Source organism: Belonocnema kinseyi, chromosome 2, assembly GCF_010883055.1.
Source record: "Belonocnema kinseyi isolate 2016_QV_RU_SX_M_011 chromosome 2, B_treatae_v1, whole genome shotgun sequence".
Classification (NCBI taxonomy): Eukaryota; Metazoa; Arthropoda; class Insecta; order Hymenoptera; family Cynipidae; genus Belonocnema; species Belonocnema kinseyi.
In genome coordinates this window covers 53,354,420-53,367,207 of record NC_046658.1, presented here as the reverse complement: position 1 = coordinate 53,367,207, position 12,788 = coordinate 53,354,420, and the positions used below count along the sequence as shown (strand labels likewise).

The 12,788-nt window shown below is 34.2% G+C and overlaps 1 protein-coding gene across 1 annotated transcript; it reads right to left on the bottom strand.

Annotated features, from left to right (window-relative positions):
- Positions 1-418: 418 nt before the first annotated feature.
- LOC117167926 lies at positions 419-12,272 on the bottom strand. Its single transcript, XM_033353171.1, has 6 exons — positions 12,262-12,272; positions 6,731-6,833; positions 6,296-6,526; positions 5,293-5,562; positions 4,553-4,646; positions 419-1,692 (listed from the first exon to the last, which is right to left on the bottom strand). Exons 1-6 carry the CDS (start codon positions 12,270-12,272, stop codon positions 419-421), a joined length of 1,983 nt encoding a protein of 660 aa, XP_033209062.1.
- Positions 12,273-12,788: the final 516 nt, after the last annotated feature.

Genomic DNA, 12,788 nt, shown 5'->3' with positions numbered 1-12,788 from the left:
AAATATTGTATTCTATTGCCAAAATTGTGTATATCTCACATAGGACATTGAGTGGATATCGTCCGGAGCGGAAATCTCGATATCCTTAGAATATGCCACGGATATCCCGTGAGATTTTTCAGGATATCCCATAACCTGCCAAGATATCTTAGGGATATTCCAAGGATATCAGTTTGTTGTGAGGATTCCGAAATCTTTAAAAATCGTTTGAAGTCATGCAAATCTTTTCAATTCTTTTAATAAATTGGCCGGGAAAAAATCACATTTAACCCAGAGGAAACCGGATTTTTAAAATCATCAATCTAGGAGACATCCTGATTCAAAGCCCAGGGTAAATAAAAGCTAGGGCTAAATCAATGTGCAACTAACAATATTTATTTATAATACAAGTTAAAAATGAAAGCTCACTAAATTAAAACTAGTGATGAGGGACATAATTTTGCCCCGATTGGGAACAGTTCGTCAGAATACCAGCCGAGGTTTCTTCTTCACCAGAACTGCACAACATTCCGACAAGAGTATAATCAACATAAGGCGGCATTTCAAGTTCCGGCACATCTCCGTAGCCAGCAGGATGACTATGACCAACTGGAACCTGAGGAAGTCTCGTATCCAGAACCTCACATGTGTAATGACACCTATCATTACTGGGATAAAAGAAGGGCTCCGGACTATTCTGCGAATGTACGACGGTATTATTCGTATTCTGATCAGAAAAGAGTCTCTCCATAACAGCAGGATTCTGTTCATGACTTCCATAACTGAGTCTTTCTTCCAAGACCCTTTGAACCTGATGAGGTGATCGATTCGAGCCGGGACTTTTGTTGACTGGTTCAATTACTTGATAACCATTAAAATCGGAAAATGCGGAATTATTTTCAGTGTTGGGAGAACGACTAGGGTCAATTTGTTCCAACGGTTGACTTTTATGAAGATCATGAGATTTTGGGTAGACATAAGCACACCTTTCATTCAGGAGGTCATTCTCCTTCTGAGATTCAAAACCTGCAAAATTAGGTCGGTCTTCTTGACACCAATACGATTGATTTGGATCGTTTTTTCTAGTGTCGTAGTCTTTTTGATTATGAACTCTGGGGTAACTGGGATAATTAACTGTTTCTAGAAGGGCATGGTTTTGATTTGCATCCTTAGTCATGGGGTAGCAGTTCATAGGTCTTCTGGTGGATTCAAAATCTTTGTCGGTTTCAAATCCGTGGAACTGGAGCCTGTCTTCTTGCTGATTCGGAGGAAGACTCAAGTGGCTGCTGCTGGAATCTTCGCTGAGGATTTGAGTCCAGTAGTGCTCTTGATTCTCTTGTTTTAATTCGTACTTTATGGTCCCACTTCCAAGGTCTAGTAAGGTGGGCGGTGATCTGGCGACGTCTTGAGCGTTCATGGGGAAGTCGGGTCTCAAGGGTTGATCCAGTTGGAAAATTTCTTCGGGCTGGAAGAGGTCTCCGGTGAATGAAGGGAAATCTGGGTATGCTGCTTCTTGTGGAACCTGACTCGGAAGGCAGTAACCGAGAGTACTTTCGTGATTTTGGACTGGATCCTGCATCCAGTAGGAGGGGTCCGTCGATGGGGTCTGTTGGGTATACATGTCGGTGTTCTGGTGCTGATGAGAAGGTTGGTAGGGAATGTTGGACTGCAGTCCGCATACACATTCGAATGGCGAACAGGAACAAGAGAATCCTGGAAAACAGATTTTGTTAATTAATTCTATCAAATTGGTAAAACATTAAAAATTTTATTAGATTATATAAGATAGATATCCCAGTGATCTTAATGATCCTAATAATCAGAAAATCCTAATAATCACGATTTTTGGGATTAAGGTCACCTTATCAGGTATTTCTAATTGCCTTTATCATTCATCCATTTTTACAATTTAAAAGGAAAAAACTAATAAAAATCCGGCTGTTGACTGTATCTAATCATGTCGATTTGACTGTTTATTAGTATACGTCAATTCTACATCATATAAAATTACCTATAAAATGACGTCCCTCTTGCATGGAAATGCTTTATCACAAATTTTCAAGTTATTCTTTTTGCACTTTAGATCAAAATGAGCACTTTAAAATTCTATTAATTGAAAATTAAAATATTAAAAATGTCAGTACAATTTCTGTATTAAATCTTTTAAAATTGCAAAATTTCATATTGAAAACATTCACAATCCGTTTTATAATTAATAATTTTAGATGTAAATATTCTAAAATCCTTGGCTTTAATTTTAGTAAGTTAAAAATGTAATAGTTTTAGTTTCATATTTTGATTTTGTTCTTTTGAATTCTTTGAAATCGTAAAAGATAATATAGAAAGGCTTGATAGTTGCACAATTTTCAGTTTAAAGAATTTGTAAATAAATAATTCTGAATTAAATGCCTTCAGAATAAATTCAAAACAATGAAAAACGAAGACAAATATTTTGTCAACATAAAGCCTTCACAATGTGAATTTTTTAAGTAGGTATTGAAAATTAAATTATTGTTCATATGAAAATGTTTCAAAATCTTGAAAATTTTAATCTTAAGTTAGAAAAGAAACGACTTAAAATTGAAAGGCTTAAAATTAAAAATATTTTGTATTCTTTTTTTATTTAATTTTCAATGTACTATTGTTCAGTTTTTAGCTCTGTCGTAAGAAAATGAATTCTTTAAAACTAAAAAATACTTCATTGGAAGAATTTAAAAATTAATAGATAAAAATGTAAATATCTCAAATATCACAATTTTTTTAATTAGAGATTTTTCAGTTCTTAATTCAGTTCGGATTAAATTAATTGTCAACACTCCATGGTAGAAATTTTTTCATTTTTAATGTTTTCCATTTAATACTACAAACTTAATTTTTAAAGATATTTAAAAAAATCAATTTTAAATGCTTAAAGTGCAAATTTTCTATTTATACCGGTGCAAATGACTATGTATTAAAAAAATTATCTTATTAATTTTAATACTAAATTATATCATTAAACTGTTTTCAATTTAAAATTATTCAACTTTGAACTATTTGAATTAAAAATGATATAATTTTAACTCCTTACCAATGAAATTGTCCAATTTGCATAATTTTAGTCTGATATTTCTCAATTTTAAAAGAACGATACATGTTCAATTTATATTTATTCCAATCGAAATAATTTCATTTTATTAAACTTTTACCTAATCTAAAATTGTATGATTTCGAAAATTGGAAAAACTTTTTTATATTTAAAGCTATGTTTAATAATAGACTTTTCATTTTTTTATGTTTTTAATGTTACAAAATAAAGATCCAGAGATGTTAACGCTCGCATCGCGCCCGTAATTTACTGCTAGTTTGGAATATTGTAATTGGATAAGTTCTCATTTTAAGAAATCAATTATATTTAAATAAAGAGCAACATTTATCGTCAGACAATTTTAATTTTGTAATTTTCTATATTTAAACTGTTGTAATTAAAAGATATTTAAACTATTGAACTTAAATCTGTTGAGCTATTAAATGATTTTACAGCATTTTTATAGTAAAACTATACTTTAAATTGCGGATAGGTTCGCTTCATGAAAAAATTCAGAAGTTTATAACTTAGAAATGAAATAATACTGTGACTGTCAAATAATTTTGCTAATTTTATATGGCTTTTATTCAATACAGTTGATTTTTAATTATTTTCCACTATTAAAACAATATATTTGGAAAGAATAAAATTTAAATTTGAAAAGAGCAGTCTAGTTATATTACAGCGCGTTAGGGGCGCTTTTTTTGCAATTTCAAAGGGCAATTTGGCGGTTTTCGTTTTTATTGTCGTGTTCGTGCTGCCGGTTAGTGCTGATGCTGCTGATAAAGCAGACTTGTATTATTGACCTAATTAGTTTAACTTCGTCGTTTTCGTAAAAAAGTAAATCACTGGATAATTTGTGAGCCGTAGGATATATTTGACAATATAGACAATCATACGAATTCAAATTTTGAACGCGTATCAATCTCCTTGAATTGTAGGTTAGGAATTCAAAGTATATAGATCGCTGGTTTTATTCTTTTGATTTATTTACTAATTTAAAATTACGCGAAGAAATAATATTTCAGTTCTCCCAAATTTAATTTTGATGAATAATTAATCAAATATCCAGAATCAGACAAGTATAAGTGCAGAAAAGAAATCTTTCATTTCGTCTTTACACTTGTTCGTTCCGGTTGTTTTGGTTTACATCCCGCTTGTCATTTTTAAGGATTTCTAATTTATGCAAAACGCGAAATCGTCCAATGCCTTAAATATACATCAGAACTTTCGTGTTTCATGAAATTTTCATAAATGTCGCACATTTTTCGATAAACGGTAGCGTTTTTTGTTTACAAAAATCGAGCATTGTTTAATTGAGCTCGTCTTTGTTAGTAAATCAGTTATTATTTTTGAGAATCGTGGGATTGAATCAAATATGTAATATTGACACTGAGCGATTCTGATTTTTTACTTTCGAACGTGAGAGAGTGATTGGAATTTATCAGAGAGCTGAACCGTCAAACCAAGGTAAGTGCAATATAAACAAATTTCAAGTCAACTAACCTTTATCGGAAATAAGAGGTGGAGGTTGAGGCGTTCTTGTTGGCCCCTCCAAGACTTCTGTACTGGGCCTTTTGGTACCTCTTAAGGACATTAACTGAAAAAATAATTTTTTAATTAGAATTTTCATATCATTTTTGAAGATTTTAGTCCAAATTTTTTAAATTTAATTATCTGTTTCTACACTAACATGTTACCTTTTTTTAGGTCAAAAACAAAGTACAATTTCAATTTGAACACTAAATAATTTCAACTTATTAGGCTACAATGTAACCAATTAAATTAATTCTTGTTTTTTATTAAGAAAACTTGTAACATCAAAATTGTTTTATTTTTAGAGAAATACCTCACTCAGATTTTTGACAAAAAATAAACAAAATATTCAAGTTTTGCAGAAAATTGTTTACTTTTTTTTAATTTCATCTTTATGAATTATTTTACTTTGAATTACAAAAAACTAAAATTCGTGTATTCCGAATTAAAATAATCCATTAAAAACGGCAAATAAAATAAGCAAGATTTTGCAAAAATGGGCTTGAGACTTCCCAAAATACTTTATTTTTAATTCTACCAAAATTTTCGGGACATTTTGACACCAAAAGGAACAATTTGTAGGGGAGTCATTCAAAAAGAAAATAAAGCCTTTTAGGACCATACCATTTAATGTCAAAGAAGAAATTGAAATTAATTGTTATTGGTGATTTAAAATTTTTCAATTAAAAAAAAAAAAGTGGGATTCTTACCTTTGTTCCGAGGGCAGCTTCTCTCGCTAGCATAACAGCTAGACCTCTGACTCTTCTTCCAGCGCCCACACTTCTTCTCGCTTCCGACGTTGATTTTGCTTCCGGTTTAGGATGATCATGTTGTCCTTTTGCTTGGAAAAATATTGCGTGGTCCGTGTGTCTCCAAAAATGAGTCACTGGATAACCACAATGTCCACGACAAGAAAGAATCTCTAATCGGCCAACGCATTGTCTGTTTGGACAAGGTTTTCCCTGTTGCTTCTTTCTAGCCTAAAAAATTAAGGATAAATTAAGAAATTTGGAAACATTTTATAAAATTATTAAGCTAGGCCATTCCGCGATGAAAATTTGAAGAAAAAAAATGCTTATCTATAAAGATTTTGTGTTTTACCGAAACCTTTTTCCTAACGCTTCTTGCTTGGCTTCTTATCAAAATGTGGGAAATGATATAGTTTTAATGAATAATAGCGTTTTTCTTGGGAAAAAGATTATCTGCAGTTTGATTTCATTTAATTTTTAATAATAAATCAATATTATCCAATATATTTATTTTTTATCAAGTTGTAGATAATGTTTTGCTCGACAAAAAAATCTCGTAGTCTTTAAACGAGACCATCAGTTTTAGTGTTTTAATTTAAAAAAATAGTTATTAGGTATTTGTACTTTTTCCCGAAATCTGTTTTTGCCAAAACACTATATTATATAAAAACGCTCGGAATTCGTCCAGAATCATCTTGTATTTAAAATTTAGTATACATAGTTTTTTACATTAAAGTATCCTGTCAAAGAATTCTTCAAATTACTTAATTAGCTCGTTACGTAATATATCCTCCATTAAGGAAAATATTTAAAAATAATCTTTTTTTATACGAAGCCGTTTATCAAACTGATTCAGAAGAGGCCAATTGCAGCTTCTTTATAAGCAAGGTCTGATACGATCATGTTGATATGCTACAGGGCAAGATAATCTTGATTTGACGATAGGATCGTAAATGCTTCTCACCTTGTCGCAAATTGCTGGCCGAAGATGGACTCTGCCGCCACCAGGCAAAGTACACGCTTGTGAGCAAACCAAAACCCCTAGACAGGATTTCTTGAGTATGCTCACATTGTGATTGTTCGTGTTTCTCATTGCCCACCCGGAAGCGTGTCTTCGCGCCTCTTCGCAATCCGGTCCATAGATTCTCCTCACGTGACCGTCCGCCCACTCGCACCACTGATCGTATTCGATGACCTTGAAAAAATGTGACGTTGAGTAACGAAAGTCTCGTGAGGATATACATCTAAGGCAAGCACGATATGTTGACCACTAAAGTGACTATCCGATGGAATAAATGTACTTGGAATTCATTGTTTGCTAATCTCTAGATTATCACTAGACTTTCTCTTTCTATTAGTAATATCAATGCATTGGCGTGATGTGTCTAAAATGTCTCACCCTTGGAACGCTTGGATCATTGATGTCCCACTCTGGATGAGGATGCTGTTGTTGCTGGTTCCCGGCAACAGTCGCTGACATTGTCGGCGACCCCACACGACTCCTAAAAATATTAAACAAACCTTTAATGTTATTCTTATAGATTAAGAAAAGATCGTAAAATTAAATTTGATAAAAATCAGTTTTTGCATTTATCATCTACTAAAAAATCAGTCTTTAATTTCCTAGATGAATATTATTCATATATTCTCTGTACGCATATTAAAGACAAACTCTTCCAGAGTAGGCATTTGAAGTCCGAACTGCATAACGAATGAGGCACATCGATTCCCCCTGACAATGCTAATTGGCATCTGTGTAAAGACATTAATATTATTTTCGTTAAGTCTCACGCGGACAAGCCGTCGAAAGAAGAAAACGAACGTGTTTTGCTCTACACATAAGTGTAATGATTTGCACATGCATAAAGTTTATTCGTACGTATTGCTGAAGAATGCCTGCGGACACCTACCTGGCAAACGTCGCGATGGCTGTACATAAGCAACAAATTATTATTCAAAGTTTAATTGACACACGGTGGGCGACGGTAAACGGTGGAGTTTCTTCGGCACTCGTAGATGGAAAGTTGCCGGCGCGTGAAGCGCGTGAAGGAGGAAAAAAGGGGTACCTCCTGTGGCGATTTGCGAATCTTAAATGTCCCTCTCGGTGATACAGCATGATTGATTTTTCGATTCGAAATCGAAAAATCACTTGTAATTAGTTTAATAGGTCTGTAATCAATTTTTAATCGATTTCTGATAATATATGAATATTTTAAAACAACCAAAAGACTGGGTGATTAATTATATCAGCTTTGATTTTTTCTTTGTTTTCTTATGTCACATGCACAAGTTGGCATAGAATATAAATCATAAATGAGATTTCCGCCATAGAGTTTGTTGCAGAAAATTAATTTTCCAGCTCAATTTGTATCAGCAAAATCGGTGGAAGCTTTGACATCTGCGATCAAAGGACTACATGAACGAAGGTCTAATTTAGCATTGCGCAATCGCTTACGACGTGTCGCGGCAATCGAGATAAAATCCCGATTTATGGGACGCACCGGTCGTACTTTGCATTATACTTATGGGTGCTCGTGGGTGGCCTGACAAGATGTTCTCCGACTTCCCGGAATTCTCAGTCGCGGATCCGCACCAGGACGACGATGAGATCGATAGACGGAAACGCGAGAAAATTATGGCGCCTCGAATCATACCGGGAATAGAAAACGTTTTAATAAATCTGCAGTTAAAAACTAAATTTTCCGCTGGATATCGTAATAGATCAGAATTATCTAATCTGCTTAGGTTTAGTACAGATTTATAGCCTTTTATTTGTAATCAAATCTCTGCTATGTATCAAGGAATTTGGAGAATCCTAAATCCCATTAGAAAACTTGATCTAAAATTTCAGAATATACACTTTTACCATATATTTTGTTACTATTAAATATGGTGTTTTTCCTCATAAAAAATTATTGGAAACATCGTTCATATTTATCAGAACAAATTACGGAACTTGTAAACAGCACTGTCAGAAGTCATTGACCATGAGTGGCACACAGATGGAAACCGCTCACCAAAAATTGTCGCTAACCTGCTCGAGAAAGATTAATGATCTTATGTCACGATGCGAACAATGCTCTCGATTTTTTGGATAAAGGAGCTCCACAATTTATTCAATACTCTCATTACGAGACAAAATATGATTGTCAGATTTAGTGGATAAAATAAGGAGTTCTTTGATCTGAAGTTCATTCATTACTTGAGGATATTCACTAAGTTTAATAGAACCCTGTAGATTTTCGCTGCAGATAATTTTGAAGATATACAATCATTCAAACTTGGTGCCTTATGAACAAACTAATTTTTTCTGCATATGAACGCGATACAGATTTATTAGGTGAAGATGAATAAACTATCGAATTTTCTTCTTTAATGTGTAACTACTTTTTGGGACTATTTATTTTCAAACTGAGCGAAAAAGTCATAGCAGGTCATAGCAATTCCTAGTTATATGTTCAGTTATAGAGTTAAAAGGGACTCCTCCCATGGGATTTTATCGGCGGTATTCGCGAGTTACACGTCGTTTTCTGGATTTTATAGAATCGCACGCAAACTCAAAAATTTACGATCTGCAGACACCTACTTGAAAATTTTTCAACGTCTCCCCAGAACTTCCACTTCAAAGAGGTCTAGACTCCCCAGAGATGGTTCTTCAAATGCATATTTCGAGGCAAATTAATAATAATAATAATCAGGTTTTATGTTCATCCTCGTCAATAAATATTTAGTTTTCGTTTTTGCTGTTGCATGCAAAAAATATCAGTAAAAATGTTTGATGTCATTCTCACATAAGTTTCTCTACCTCTCGCTTTATCTATATAGTGTTCTGGAATTGGTTCAGAAAAAGATTGTTCTCTTTCGCAATTAGGCAAACATTCATTAGTATGAAGTACCTAACCATTGACCTTAGTGACAGAGGACACAGGTCGAGACACTGTAGGAGAGGAGAGAGAGTATTTTGTATTTGAGAGGGAGAAGGAAACTCAACAAGGTGAATGATTGCCCGGATCGGTGATAAAGTCATCGCCTTTAGCATCGCGTAAGATGATACATCGGCCGGCGATGCAGGGCCGAGATTGTAGCAAGAGACGAGCGCGTACACGAACACGCGTGTCTGCAGTACATAAAGCGCGAGTATTTACCTCTGAGCACCTAAGCTTGGCTCGTGGAGGACCTATGAGCACGGGCCACGCTTTCAGGGCTGCTTCCCATAAATTTTCTTGCAAGCAAGTCTCGATTCCGGAATTTCGACCCTAAAGAACATTCCACAGAAAAATAAGAAGAAAAGAATAATAAAGAAGATCAAGATAGTTTAAATTCGTTTGCTCCGGTTTATTCATTTTCAACCTAAAATAAAGTGATTTATATTCCAGAGAGAATCGATGTTGTTGAACTGGTTCCTGTGATTGACTCAGCAACAGTGTAAAAAAAGTTTGATTCACGATTGCAATGATTTTTGCGAAAATTTCTATTCGAACGATCTAATTTTGGATTCTTATAGTCTGAGTTAGAGATCTATTATGCGGAATTCAAAAAGTCGGAAATTTTTAACCAAGAATGATATGATACTGTAAAAGTTTCGATAAAATTCGATAACTGAATTTATTTTGTCGGATCAGATCCTATCGGTTTTATAAATTTGTGGGTACATTCAGCCCTGCAACTTTAGATATTAAACGGAAGATATGTTCGCGACTCAACCACTAAATATCTCGGAGGTGTTGGAAAAACGGTACGAGGGATACAACCAATCCTTGGATATTCGGATCTTCTCGCGAGATTACGAAAAAAGGTCCTGTGTACAAGTTAATTCCTCGACTCTAAGACGTCATCTCGAAAGGAAAATAATACACTTATCAGGTTCGAATTAACGGGGCTTTGCAATATCGCTCTTGTTAATTACGAACAATTAACGACAATTAACGACCCAAGACTCTTTTGTTAAAGAATATCTCTTAATAATTCCATGTCGATAAAAAATGGACTAAAGAACGATTTGTAACAAAATGTCTACAATTTGTTAAAAATGAACCTCTTTAGTATAACATATAATTAAACCTGTGATATAAAAAATCTGATAGATCACGAAACTTTTTTTTATATCCTGCCGCTAAATTTGGAGTAACAATGTTAAATTTAACGTGGGCTAAAATAAACGAGTGACTCTGGATCTGTTGAGTACTCCATTAGAATGGCATGTAAATATGACAATTGCTGATTGTTATAAAACACTAACGTTAGCCGTAAGAAACTTGTGAAACTGTTGTAAGATTTTAATTTAAGGTCGAATAGAAATCTAACTTTATAACTAATTTTATGCAAAAAGAGGATGAAAAATATTCACAATTAAAAACAGACTTCGAAAATTATTCAATCATGAATATTGTAATGTAAAATGAGCATGAAAAAGATTGTTTAGAAAACTATTGCATTTTAAACAAATGTGCATATAAGAAAGGAAAATTTATTTTTATTAGTTAGAGTATTAGATTGGTACTGGAGAAATAAATTCTTATGAAGTATAATTTACTGACAGGGTAAAGTATGAATTATTCGTTGTTTTGGAATGCTTATTTCATATTTGTCATTATTTCGGTATGCCCTAACCCTTAAACTGTCAGCTCCCATTTGGCAAGATAAAAGGCCCTGCGAGAGCGGGTTCAAAGAGTTCTTGACGGCCTTAAGATCCAAGATAAAGAGGATCGTCTTACTGGAACATTCGTTTAATCTGTCTTTAAGGTGTCGCCCTGTGATCAATGGCAGGGTGAACATTCCTAATCGAATTCACACACAAACTACCACATAATCAATCCGGTTTGACCCCTTTTCGCTTAGAGAATGCTCAAAGCAACCTGACGCAAAGTGTATATGGGTATAAGAAATGCGATCTAGTTTTTATCTGCGGTGAACAGAGTGTCAGATTTGGCATATCATTGAAGAAAATAATCTCTTCTGTTGTTCCAGAAAGATATTTAAAGTTTTGACGTTTATCTATTCGAGTCTCTAAGCGAATTTCAAGGATTAACTTCGTATATTGTGGATAAAATTGCAGTTTGAGCATTATCAGAATTGGAGGAGAATTAAAAGTATCAGGACAAGGATGATTTTAGAGGTCGTTCGAGAAGAAAAAAATTATCAAATGGTCTGGGATTGGACTGATCAAAGATGGAGTTGTCGAACAAGAACGTCTATAGGTGGTTAATTCGACGAAAGGCATCTCTCACGATACCAATCACGAACGTAAACGCATTTTAGATACTAGGATCCCAGCCAACCAATGGGACTGAGTGATAACGCCCACACGCCAATGAGAAACTCGTAGAACGCCCACTGATTAGATACGTGAGAAAACTATGTAGGGGAGACAAATCGATTTCCGAATAGACGACATGCACCTCATCAAGAATGCCTTTTTTATGGTCCAGGAAGTCGTTATTTTTTGCAGGAAACGCCCAGTTGGTGTATTGTTGTAGTTGCAGGGTTGAAGGTGGTCTATTTAGATTTGATGTATTTATTTGATACGTTTCTGGTCCATGAAGGTCGCGATTAAAAAGGGTGATTTGATTGCTTGTTTTTAATTAGAAGGCCGATGATATCTAGATATTAGAATAAAAAAGTTTAGGTCAGATTGTTAATTTATTCTTATATGACATCTTCAGAAACTGAAGATTTTATTTGCACAATTGCTTGGTCTTATTAGAGCAAATTAAAAGTTTTGTTAGTGGCGAAGACAGTTTAATAAAGTGTCAAGAAGTTCTATGTCTTGTGGAATCCAATTTTAAGCAAAATACTTTTATAGATGTGCCTGATTCAGTTATTTATACTTCTGATGATAAACGCCACTATTGCAACAAACTGTTCGAAGTAAATTTCGAGGAAACAATATATACTCTTTATTGAAATTAAACTCAAAATCATGATACTTACAGTACAACCATAGTCAAAGGTCCTTGAATAATGATGAGTTGACTCGCAGTACAGTGACACTAGTCCCAGTTTATTATCACAATCCTCCTAAAAACTAATCTTTGGTTCGAAGCAAAATTGTTTAAACACTTCACTGACTAGTAGTTAAAGAGTCCAGTCATACCTTACACACAAGGTATGACAACTTCCTTGAGTATTAACAATGTACACCACCTTTTCTTCGTGATTAAAATATTATCATCCTTTGAAACAGTTTGACTATTAAGGATTGTTTATTGATACTCTTATCGGGTATTTTAGTATAGAAGTCTCCGAGTTCGCTTGATTTTTATAGGCTTAGAATACCGACTGATGCGCGTAAGTACGCGCGTGCGTGCGACTCAGAGTCGCGCCGAGGACTGAGCATCGACTTGAAGTGGTATGAGCACGTTGGTAGCTTGTGTTTCCTGATCGCAGTTCAGAAGGACCGCCTATGGGAGTGGCCAGGTTCTACCAATAGGAGAAGACCCTTTTTAAGGGTGCCTAAT

What these genes read in the sequence shown, in the direction of transcription:
- LOC117167926 (XM_033353171.1), bottom strand. An exon ending in ATGATCCAAGCGTTCCAAGG is followed by an intron (nt 6,527 to 6,730) that starts GTGAGACATTTT and finishes CATTTTTTCAAG; the next exon opens with GTCATCGAATACGATCAGTG. An exon ending in ACCTCTTATTTCCGATAAAG is followed by an intron (nt 1,693 to 4,552) that starts GTTAGTTGACTT and finishes TCTGTTTTCCAG; the next exon opens with GATTCTCTTGTTCCTGTTCG.